The sequence below is a fragment of the Dama dama genome, chromosome 4, assembly GCF_033118175.1.
Source record: "Dama dama isolate Ldn47 chromosome 4, ASM3311817v1, whole genome shotgun sequence".
NCBI lineage: Eukaryota > Metazoa > Chordata > Mammalia > Artiodactyla > Cervidae > Dama > Dama dama.
The window spans coordinates 65,405,081-65,417,897 of record NC_083684.1 but is presented as its reverse complement, the minus strand read 5'-3'; the positions used below and the strand labels follow the sequence as shown (position 1 = coordinate 65,417,897).

Below are 12,817 nucleotides of genomic sequence, written 5' to 3'. Positions count from 1 at the left end.
TGAGCTATGTCAAGCATCTCTTGAGTTTCTAAAACAGATGGAGCTGAAAACAATATATCATCCATATAATGAATAACAAGAAAATTAGGAACTTGTTTTCTCACAGGTTCAAGGACTTCGGCTACATAATATTGACACATGGTGGGAGAATTCATCATTCCTTGAGGCAAAACAGTCCACTGATACCGTTTATGAGGCCGGATATGATTAGGATAAGGAAGAGAGAAAGCAAATCTCTCTCGGTCTAGAGGGTGTAAAGGTATAGTTAAAAAAGCAATCTTGTAAGTCTATAATAATAATATGCTAGTTTTGAGGGAAAGTGGTAGGTGATGGAATTCCTGGTTGCAATGCACCCATAGGTATCATAGATGTATTAACTTTTCTAAGGTCTGTTAAAAGACGCCATTTGCCAATTTCTTATCACAAAAATGGGAGAAGTCCAAGGGGAATAAGAGTCCTCAGTATGTGTTCATTTCAATTGTGTATTGATAAGTTCTTTAGCAGCCTCTAATTTCTCTTTTGTAAGGGGCCATTGCTCTGTTCAAATAGGCTCGTCAATATTCCAAGTAATTTTAATAATTGCATTGTTTGTTAAGTGAATAGTGGCCCCAAAGAAAAATGTGGAAAATATATTTGAGTATGCCATTGCATAAGTAAATCTCTTCCTATTAAATTAAGGGGTGTATCTATCACATAAGGTTGTAATGTTGCAGGCTGGCCTCTTGGTCCCTCACATGGATATATTGGACACTTTGATAAACCTCTTGTACTTTGGTTTGAGAAACTCCTGCAATTTGGCAAGAAATTCTCTGTATAGGACAAGATTTGGGCCATAAATGTTTGGAAATAATAGTAATATAGGATCCAGTATCAAGAAGACCAGAAAATCTTTTGCCATTAATTTTGATGTTTATATTTGGTCATGCATATTCAGATACTATTGATGCCCATAAGGATTGTTTTTGATCTGTATTGGCAAATCCACCTGTCCGGATGTCATCAGAGGAGTTAATAGACATGTAAGGTAAAAGAAATAGTTGGGCAATTTTGTCCCCCTTTTTGAATTGCCATAGTATCTGAGATGACATCATAATTTGAATTTCTCCCTTATAATCTGAATGAATTATTCCAGGGTGAAGAGTAATTCCTTTAGAAGTCACACTAGATTGGCCAAGTAAAAGGCCAAAGGTTTGTGGGAGTAGAAAGAATATCCACCTCATTAGCTTAAGTGGGACCTTATATACTTCTCAACTAGCTGCTGAGAATAGATAAAAAGAATACCTCAATGTTGTAAGAGGTCTATTAGGCCCTTTCCCAAGACATACATCCTGAGATAACTTTGGTACAAGTTTAGCCAGGGAGAACAGGTTCCAGACAATGTCTCTATGCAAGATATACTGTTGCTCTATAATCAGGGGTACAAGTCTTGAGATATAGATTCCCAGGCAAGATTTGTTACAATTATAGTTATTAACATAGAGCCTCAGAAAAGTATTTCCATGAGTAAGACATTCTGCTGTGTAATCATTAGTTCTGGACCTAAAGAAAGGTCAGTTCTCAGGCAAGATACACTGTTGCACAAGGCTTCAGGAAAGCTTGAGTGAGAATGCTTGCCTCCTCCTTCCAGGGCCTTGGACTGCCTGCCTAAGCTTTAACTCTTTCATTTCCTCCTGCTTTTAGGAGAATATGGTTGCTGGGGAAAGGGGGGGAGAAATCGTTCTGTAACTTCTTCCTGCTGGGAAGGGGCATAGACCCTAAATTGTTGAGGCAACATATTCTCCTTACCCTCATATAGAGGGTCTCTGATCCAGGGGCCCTGAGTAATAGCTAGAGGAGGCAGTGGAAAGTGCAGGAGCCCTGAACAATCACTTGTAACTTAAATGCATAAGCCACTTAGATACAAGGTTCATGATATAGTTGCAGATATAAAAAGCAAACAGCAAGAACAAGATGACTACAATTATTACAGTCAAGATAGTTTTCCACCAAGGAGGGCTTTGTATTTGAGTTTCTACAGCATCACATTGCTGTACTGGTTAACATTTCAAAAGTAATTTGGTTTTGGGGAGTGTCAGCTCAAGCATTAGAATTGGCATGATCTCGGGCCACATCCTGAAACCACGTTGTCCACTTAAGATATTCTCCAAGTTTAGGAAGAGCCCCTATCAAAAGTTGCCAATCATAAGGAACAAAATTTCCAACAGAAGATGCCATAGTGTTTAAAAGTTCCTTCGTAAAAGGCAAATGAGGGCCGCACATAGTTACAGCTTTTTTCATTTGTTGCATGTGAGAAAAATCAATGCCTTCATATTGAGGTATTATTTGCCCTTGGGCTTTGGTATTTCTCAAAACAGGAAAAGCAGAGAAACCGTCGGCCTTAGAGATTCAAGACTGCAAAGCCAGTAACTCAGAAGGCCTACGTCGTGAAGGAGAATGAATGGATAGTATGTTTTCATAAATAAGAGTGCGTGCCAAAGGCTTACCACTGTCATCAAGAAAAGTATTGTCAGCCGTAGTGTCAAAAAGAGCCTCAGAAGAATCATTGTCAGGGTCTTCTTGTTCTTGAATTGAGGGGATTTTCAGTTTTGTGTCCTTAGCAAAAAGGAGAAGACGAAAACTTGGGGCAGGGCTGGTAGGAAAATTTTGAAATATTTTCACTTCAGTTCAGTTGCTCAGTCATGTCTGACTCTTTTTTACCCCATGAATTACACCACGCTAGGCCTCCCTGTCCATTACCAACTCCCGGAGTTTACTCAAGCTCATGTCCATCGAGTCACTGATGTCATCCAGCCATCTCATCCTCCGTCATCCACACCTCCTCCTGCCCCAAATCCCTTCTGGCATCAGGGTCTTTTCCAACTCTTCGCATGAGGTGGCCAAAGTACTGGAGTTTCAGCTTCAGCATCAGTCCTTCCAATGAACACCCAGGACTGATCTCCTTTAGGACGGACTGATTGGCTCTCCTTGCAGTCCAAGGGATTCTCAAGAGTCTTCTCCAACACCACAGTTCAGAAACATCAATTCTTTGGTGCTCAGCTTTCTTCACAGTCCAACTCTCACATCCATACATGACCACTGGAAAAACCATAGCCTTGACTAGACGGACCTGTGTTGGCCAAGTAATGTCTCTGCTTTTTCATATGCTATCTAGGTTGGTCATAACTTTCCTTCCAAGGAGTAAGCGTATTTTAATTTCATGGCTTCACTCACGATCTGCAGTGATTTTGGAGCCCCCCAAAATAAAATCTGACACTATTTCCCCATCTATTTCCCATGAAGTGCTGGGACCAGACGCCATGATCTTAGTTTTCTGAATGTTGAGCTTTAAGCCACCTTTTTCACTCTCCTCTTCCACTTTCATCAAGAGGCTTTTTAGTTCCTCTTCTCTTTGTTGTTCTAAGTGAGCCTTTTGTAAAGTTTCATCATCTAATTAATATTCATGTAACAAGTGTTCTGCCTGTTGTCAAATATCGGGGGGTAGGGGGGAGGCTAGAATAACCTTGAAATGTCAGAACCACAGATTGAATAAGAGCCCATAAGGGACAGAAATCTATTGGAATATTTTACTCCATCTTGAGGCTCATTCAACATTCTATTTTTTTTTTTTTTTTTTAACATTCTCTTTAATCTCGTTCCAAATTTCTAAATTGAAACTGCCTTCATCAGGGAACCAGGGATAATGTTCAACCACCGTTTGGAGACAAGCCTCTATTAGCTGACAGAAAACCGAAATTCCTTGCACTTTACATAGATGATGAAGTCAAGTAGAGAAGTGGTGGGTCTTTCCAGCCATTTGTCCCATATCCCCGCACTTACCGACCTCCGGAGGTCAACAGTCACTCCGTCCGCTTGCCAAGGGCCTCTCCAGGTCCCTGTTCGGGCGCAACTTGTTATGGTCTTTACAGACTGGGACGTGGGGACTGGAGTCGATGAAAACAAGGCAAAGAAAAGAAGGACAGGGGGGACCCAAGTCTCGAGTGAAACAAGGGTACTTTATTTACAGAAACGCATGTTTATATATCTTCAATAAAATGACTACTCAGCCATTAAGAATGAAATGCCATCAGTTGCAACAAAAAGGATAGTCCTGTAAGTAAACGGTCACTGAAGAGACTCACTGAAGGGAGTCACTGAAGGGAATCCAAGCAGGTGCCCTTTCCCATCATCTCAGTCCTGAGAACTGCATGCAGCTCTGCTCGTTCCTGTATTCCAGTTACTGATAAGGAACAGAGAGTCCTTGAGAAACGATGCACAAAGGAAGAAAATGCAACATATTGGATCCCTTAAAGTTGAACGTCCCCTGACACTTATCCAGAGCTGACTTTAGTAGATTCCTGTCAGGGAATGTTTAACAGGAGGATTCCTATGTGCTGTTTCTCATAAATCCTCTGTTCCGTATCAGTTTCTGTTCTCAGAAACCAGTGGAATGGTGCACCGCACCATTCTCATAGGATGAGACGGGCTTGAATCTCCTTCAGTAAACATTCTCCTTATGACTAAACCGCTTAGTCTCGATCCTCTTTCTTGAGATATGGATTGTCTCCTGAACTTGTGACCATTATTAATCCCTTGTTCCCTTGGTAACAGTTGCTATACGCTTGGATTTCTGATCTTTATCATCATTGAAAGAAATTTCTTCTACAACAACCTGTATATACTCACAGAAAGATCATTAAAGCACCGTTCCTCCATCAGAGCTTGCTTCCCCGTGCCTTTCTTTCTTTCTTTCACTTTCTTACCGTTGACTCTGGACCGCCAGGTTCCAGTCCATTAAAGGACCCCAGCAAGTGGAGCCCGAACTGGGACTCTGGTATACGCGGCATTTCGGACGGAGTGACTCAGGGCCTATTGTAGTCAGGACCTACTGAGGTTGGTAAGCATTAAGACACGGGTCAAACGGCTGGAAAGCCCCATCATTTCTCTACTTCACTTCACCATTTGTTTACAGCACAGGGACTTTTGGTTTCATGCCAGTGAATAGAGGCTTGCTTTAAAACAGTGGTTAAATGTAATCCTTGGTTCCCTGATAAAGGCAGTTCTGATTTAGAAATTTGGGACCAGGTCGAAGAAAATGTTGAACGAGCCCCCAGGCAGGGAAAAAATATTCCAGTTGATTTCTGGCCCCTTTGGGCTCTCATTAAAGCTGTAACTCTGCCATTTCAAGGTAAATTCTAGCCCTCCCAATATTCGACAACAGACAGAACACTTACTGTGTGAATATCAACTAGGTGATAAAACTTTACAGAAGGCCCAATTAAAACAACATACAATATTTCACAATTTTCCTACTAGCCCTGTCTCGGCTGCTCCAAATGCTCCTCCTCTGCCAGCAGGCACAGATCCAAGTCTCTCCTTTGTTAGAACCTAATGATTCTGACAACGACTCACCTAATACGTTTCTTGACACTAAAAACTGGCAATGCTTTTCTGGACAAAAATGATAAGTCCTGGGCACAGACTCATATTTCCAAAAAATCAGCAGTTACTCGCTCTCCTCCGCGACATACGCTCTCTGAATTACTGGCTTTGCGATCACAAGTTTCTGACGCCGATGGTTTTTCCGTCTTTCCAGTTTGAAGAAATCCTGATGCTCAAGGGCACATAGTACCTCAATATGATGGTATTCATCTTTTTTAGATGCAACAAATGAAAAAGGCTGTAACTATGTATGGCCCACATTCGCCTTTCACTGAAGAGCTTCTAAATGTTGTGACATCTTCTATTGGAAATGTTATTCCCTATGATTGAAGAACTTTAATAAAAGCTCTCCTTAAACCAGAATATCTTCAATGGACAATGCGGTTTCATGATATAGCCAGAAATCATGCTAACAAGAATGCTCGAGCTGGCACTCCCCAAAACCAAATTACTTTTGAAATGTTAACTGGCGCCAGACAATTTGATACCATAGAAGCTCAAATACAATGCCCTCCCTTATGGCATGAACAATTAAAAACAGTGGCCCTTGAAGCTTGGGATCTAATTACTCCTCAAAGAGAGCCTACAGGTAGCTACACTAAAATATTTCAAGGACCTAATGAAAGTTATGCTGATTTTTCAGCTAGATTAGAAACTGCTATTTCCCGTACTGTAATTGGAGAAGAAGCCAAAAAACAGCTAGAGAAATTACTTGCTTATGAGAATGCAAATTAGGAATGTCAAAGAGCTATCACTCCAATTTGTGAGACTGGGACAATTATTGATTATTTGAAGGCTTGTGGCACGCAATCTAGGATCAGAAACTCAAAAGATGCAAATGCTAGCTGAGACAATGGCTGCTGCCTTTAGAAAGGGAAATGAAGGATACTTTACATGTGGAGATAAAAAAGTTTTAAAGAGGGACTGCCCTAAGAGCTAATAAAAAAAACTTCCAAGAATCTGCTCTCTCTGCCCTAGTGGAATGCATTCAGCCAAAGATTGTAAATCTAAATTTGATATTGAGGGAAAAGCTATTCCAGGAAACGCCAAACAGGGGACCCCCCCCCCCCAGGTCCCCTACAACAAAAACCAGGGGCAAATTCTATCTTTTCCCTCAAACCCTCAACATCTGGCAGTGCTGCCATAGATATACCAGCCCTATATGATTTTTTTCCTTTACCCTCAAGCAGTCCCTTCTAGAGTATCTACCGGACTTTTTGGACCCCTGCCACCACAAACCTTTGGTCTTTCACTTGGCCAATCTAGTTTGACTTCTAAAGGAATTACTGTTCACCCTGGAATAATTGATTCAGATTATAAAGGAGAGATTCAAATTATGATGTCATCTCGGATTCTATGGCAATTCAAAAATGGGGACAAAATTGCTCAATTACTTCTTTTGCCTTAAATTTCCAAACATTCATGGCCCAAATCCTGGCCTATACAAAAAATCTCTTGCCAAATTGCAGGAATTTCTCAAACCAAGTATAAGATATTTATCAAAATGTTCAAATCTAGGCATATGAAGGACCAAAAGGCCTGCCTGCAACATTAAGACCTTATGTGATAGATGCACTGCTTAATCAAATAGGAAGGGACTTAGTTATGCAATGGCAAACTCAGATACACATTCCACATTTTTCCTAGGGGTCACTGCTCATTTAAAAAATAAAGCAATTATTAAAACAACTTGGAAGAATGATGAGCCTATTTGGACAGAACAATGGCCGCTTACGAAAGAAAAATTACAGGCTACTAAAGAACTTATAGACAGACACTTAGAATTAAAACATATTGAGGAATCTTACTCTCCTTGGAACTCTCCTATTTTTGTTATAAAAAAGAAATCTAACAAATGACATCTCTTAACAGACCTTAGAAAGGTTAATGCATCTATGAAACCTATGGGTGCACTACCACCAGGGATCCCATCACCTACTACTATTCCTCAGAAGTGGCACATTATTAGTACTGAGTTACAAGATCGCTTTTTGAATATACCTTTACACCCTTTAGACCGAGAGAGATTCACTTTCTCTCTCCCTTTTCCTAAACACATCGGTCCTCATAAGAGATTTCAATAGAATGTGTTACCTCAAGGTATGCTTAACAGTCCGACTATGTGTCAAAATTCTGTAGCCAAGGCTTTACATCCAATGGGACAGCAATTCCCTCATGCATATATCATTAATAATATACTGTAACTACACAAAGGAGAAATTACATTTTTGACACTGAATGCCCATGATATACTTTAGACTCCAGAAAAAACTGATTAAAATAAAATCTTTTTTGAAATTTCAAAACCAACTCTTCTTACACGTGCAGTTAGGAAAAGGTTAACTTGTTAAAATACATGTTTGGAGCTCCAATTCTGCCTGGGAAGCAAAAACAGGCCTAAGAAAAAACCTGAAGTTAACTGTTATCATGTCCTTGGGATACACAGCCACTCTGTCTGGGACTCCAGCCATAAGCAAATTGGTGGAACTAAAAAATATATATATATATGTATATATATATATATAAGATATTTTAAATTTCAAGGAGAAAGCTATATCTGTCTATCTAAAATTATCTATGTCTCAACATATGTCTCTGTTTTTGGATAACATGAAATTAATGAGTTCTATTTAAATTCAAGTTTACATGAACGGAAGAATATTCAGTATTAAAAATAATGCTCCTTTAAATATAAATGTAATTTAAATATAATTGCTTGCTAATCTAAGACACATCTTACATCATCAACATTATATAGTACTTTTATTGTGCCTAGATTTAAGGTAAACTAAATTTGTCAACAAGTTAACTCTTTATATATATCTATATATCTATATAAATATATAAATGAAAAGTTTTAGACAAACCCTATTAAAAAAAATTCTATTTTAAAAAGGTGTATCTAAAATAATCTCTTAGCATTGGGTAACTTAAATTCCTAAAATTGTACTAAACTAAATGATATAAGTTTATTCAATAGCTAGGTCATTTCCAAATAAAGTAAGATTTTAAAACATTAATTACTGAACACTAACTTCCTCTTACAAAAAGTTTTTCTTGCAGAAAAACTAAAGAGATTTTAGACTATTAATAAATATATATAAATATTTATATAATAAACAAAAAGATATCCACCAATGTATAAACTGCTAATATACAAGACACTTCATAGTTGCTAAAGAAAAGTAACATGTATGCTTTTGATAAAAAGAAGAAATGGCAAAGAAAATGATGAATACAAAAACATAAAAAAGGTTTATGACAAATGAAAGAGAATTTTATGGCAAATGGATGTAACTCATTGCCCTGAACTTTTTTCCTCTTCCTCCTTACATGTCTCGATTGATACAAATTCTTCTTTTATATGGGCCACACCTCTCCCAGGTGAAACTACACGACATGTTATAACCCACCTGTTAGCTTACATTGCAATAATGAGAACACCTAATTCTATAAAAACAGACAATGGCCCTGCCTATATTTCTAAGCAGTTCAAACAATTTTTACATCCATTCTCTATTAAACAGATTACAGACATCCCTTATAATCCACAAAAACAAGACATAAACAAATACATCACACACTGAAACTACAAATAAAAAACTAAATAAGGGGGAAAACACAGGAACACTTTTATCTTCCTTATCCAGCAGACTTTACTAGATTCCAACGCAATATATTCTTTAAGCCTGTAACTATTGTTAATATAGCTTTATTTGTTTTAAATTTTCTAAACTTACCGCAAGGTGCTATCTTGACAAGAGCAGAAGAACATTTTGAGGAACTGAAGGACTCTTCTCCTCCTCTGCCCATTTGGTACCAAGACAGGTTGAATAGACAATGGAAATCTGGGAAATGAATCTTACAGGGAAAGGGGTATGCTTGTATTTCCCCAGATGGATCCAATGAACTCACACGACTTCCTCTTCGGAACATCCGACCCAAGGGGGCCCCCTGGCCTTCAAGATAGAGCTCAGACAACAACCACCCCAGGAGGAAGAAATTCCAATATGGGCCATGGAGGCTCTAAAGATCTCCAGAAAGCGCCACCCTCGGTGGCATCAACCTTATGATCTCCCCTCTTGGGTACAAAGAAAAACCCTTACTAATCAAGCTGAAAATCTGACTTCTCAACAGAGAATGCCTCGGAGTCCTGAAAATATTTTTGTTGCCCGGCTTGCTTTCGCCTCCTCCCCCCAACTCGCCCCCCTGCTTGAGCTGAACTTATTAATCACACTTACTGGGCTTACAGACTCAACCCCCCTTTACTTCAGGTCATAGAATGGACGGAGAGAGGGCCAATCGTATTAACCAATGACTCCATACATATGCCTTCTCCCTGGAACCTTAAAGGGCCCTCACACCCTGAAGAGGGGAAACTAATTAATATCTCTCTAGGTTATGTAGTCCTTCCATTGTGTATGGGCCCAGCAAAATTATGCATAAACATTAGCCGAAAAACTTGGGCTTTTGCCCTGCCTCCAAAAGAGGACTTTAGGACGATGCTTAGATTATTTACTGCCATTTCTTTGTCTGTGAACCATGTTTATACCACTGAAACTTTAGGGAAAGAGTTCGGGAAAGAACAAAGAACAACACCATGCAAAGGGTTTACTAATAAGAACTTTAAATATGCTCTGGTTCGTTGGGACAAATGTCAGGCCAAATCAGGAAAATTAATGTCTGTGGCTAATCATACAATTGTCGACTGGGGACCCCATGGTATGTGGTTATCTAACTGCTCAGATGATATTAACAGCACTGTGTGTGATTATGCTACTCAAGTACCATAGGTTACTAACACTGCAATGGAACATCATCATGACAAAGGACTTCTTGGGTGGCTTGACGGTGGAATGCCACCCCCTCATCCTCCAATCGTCCTCGATAAACAGATTGGGCCTGAACAATGGGACATCTTGAAACTGGAAATGGGAGCTCTGAAGAACTTGGGACTTGGACTGGACATTTCACAGGGACCAATCGTAGTCATAGAAACTATTTCTTTCGTTATAATCAATCATATGTCATACAAGCTTGTGTTCCCCTTCCTTGTATTCTAGCTATAGGAAGTTTACAATTCAGTAAGACTTTACATTCTGTAACTTGTATAAATTGCAAATTATATACTTATCTCTTCTGTTTCCTTAAGAAATGAATCCCTTTTGATTCTTCGATCTTGACATAGTCTATGGTTACCAATCAATCTCCAGTGGCCCTGGGAAGAAGGTCCCATGGCTGGACTTGCTTCCTGGTTACTTACTAAACTGCTCCAGCGATCTAAACGATTCATCGGATGGCTGATTCTTGGCATTCTGGGATTAATAGCTATTTGCACCACTGCTGCCATCACTGGAGTTGCTTTACAAACCTCAGTTCAAACACATAACTTTATCCGAACTTGGACTAAAGATGCTCATATTATGTGGGCCACTCAGGCTCAGAGAGATGAGGATATTCAAGATGAAATACAGGAACTAAAAACAGCCATCAAATGGGTTGGAGATCAATCAATAGATGTACAAAAACAGGTGATGCTAAAATGTGATTGGAATTCTACTCAATTTTCTGTTACTCCTGTTCAAGTCAATAATAGTACCTACAACTGGGAACCAATCAAATTTCATTTACAAAACATACATGATAATTCCTCTCTAAATGTACAAGTATTACAAAAAGAAATCTTTGAAACCTTTTCTAAAAATCTGCCCTCTTCCACTAATTTGGAAACTTTAGCTGAACAACTAGCTGATCAATTATCTGGGCTAGAGGCACGCGGATAGTTTTAAAGCATTACTCACAGCATCAGGTCTGGAACTGTAATCTGGGTGATTGTCTTGACGATTGTATTTGTTGTTTACCATTGCCTTCATGCAAAAATTGTTAAAAGAAACGCAAATGGTCAGAACCCGTTTTAACAAATATTGTAAATAAATAAGGGGGAATTGTCAGTGAATGTTGAACAGGAGGATTCCTACGTGCTGTTTCTCCTAAATCCTGTTCCTTATCAGTTTCTGTTCTCAGAAACCAGTGGAACGGCATGCCGCTCCCAGGTCTGAAGTCATAGAATGAGACAGGTTTGAATCTCCTTCAGTAAACATTCTCCTTACGACAAAACTGCTCAGTCTCGATCCTCTTTCTTGAGATATGGATTGTCCCCTGACCTTGTGACCATTATTAATCCCTTGTTCCCTTGTTAAGGGTTGCTGTACCTTTGGCTTTCTGATCTTTATCATCATCGAAAGAAATTTCTTGTACAACAGCCTATATATACTCACAGAAAGATCATTAAAGCACCTTTGCTCCATCAGAGCTTGGGTCCCCGTGTCTTTCTTTCTCTCTCTCACTTTCACTTTCTTATTGTTGACTCCAGACCGCCAGATTCCGGTCCATTAAAGGACCCCAACAGCTACGCCGCTGCCGCTGTCACTATGGCCCATTACAAAGCCGCCAACTCGAAGCACGAGCAGTTCCGGAGGTACTTGGAGAAGTCGGGGGTGCTGGACACGCTGACCAAGGTATTGGTAGCCTTATATGAAGAACCAGAGAAACCTAATAGTGCTTTGGATTTTTTAAAGCATCACTTAGGAGCTGCTATCCCAGAAAATCCAGAACTAGAGCTGCTTCGCCTAGAATTGGCAGAAATGAAAGAGAAATATGAAGCTATTGTAGAAGAAAATAAAAAACTGAAAACAAAGCTTGCTCAGTATGAACCACCTCAGGAGGAGAAACGTGCTGAATAGGATTCATCTCAATTGAAAAGACACTGAAAAAAATGGTTTTGTATGACTCGAATAGTTTGTACAGTATATAATCTTTTCTGAACAGATGCTATAGCACTCTTTTAAATATGTTAAATTCACCTATCACACGTTAACTGTTATAAACACATATACTTAGAATCACCAATAAAAACTCAGTATAACTTTCTTTGGGTCTTACAAAAGCAGGAGAATCAAAAGTGCATCCTGAAAGAAAAAAAAAAAATCTATAAACACAGCCATCAGATTCATTACCTTAAAAGACATCTATCCGTCTGACTAGGAATGATGGTACTGGTTGTATTTTAGCCAAGGAAGTTTAGCACGGAGCTATTACTTGGTTTAGCTCAGGATTATGAGCACAGGTACAGTCATTCTTTAAAATGAAGATGACACTGTCGTTTTATATTCTCTGTAGGCAGCTGGAGAGATCTGTGTGATACACGATGCTATTTCATGAGGATCTGTCTCATGAATCTTCTGCTTTGTTTATACTAGGTGGAACGAATGACTCTTTGCCACCACTTTGCCTTAGATAACTGTGTGTGCCAGTGTGAACTCTGACACCACCTTTCCTTCTATGCAATCATGCCCTATCTGATAATGTTGCCTTGCTTTACTGTGCTTCCCTGGGTCCC

The 12,817-nt window shown here is 39.3% G+C and overlaps 1 protein-coding gene across 1 annotated transcript; it reads left to right on the top strand.

Annotated features, from left to right (window-relative positions):
• The first annotated feature begins 11,799 nt into the window (after positions 1-11,799).
• Positions 11,800-12,347, top strand: LOC133054775 (c-Myc-binding protein-like). Its single transcript, XM_061140083.1, has one exon. The coding sequence runs from the start codon at positions 11,850-11,852 to the stop codon at positions 12,159-12,161; it is 312 nt and encodes a 103-aa protein (XP_060996066.1). The 5' UTR covers positions 11,800-11,849; the 3' UTR covers positions 12,162-12,347.
• Positions 12,348-12,817: the final 470 nt, after the last annotated feature.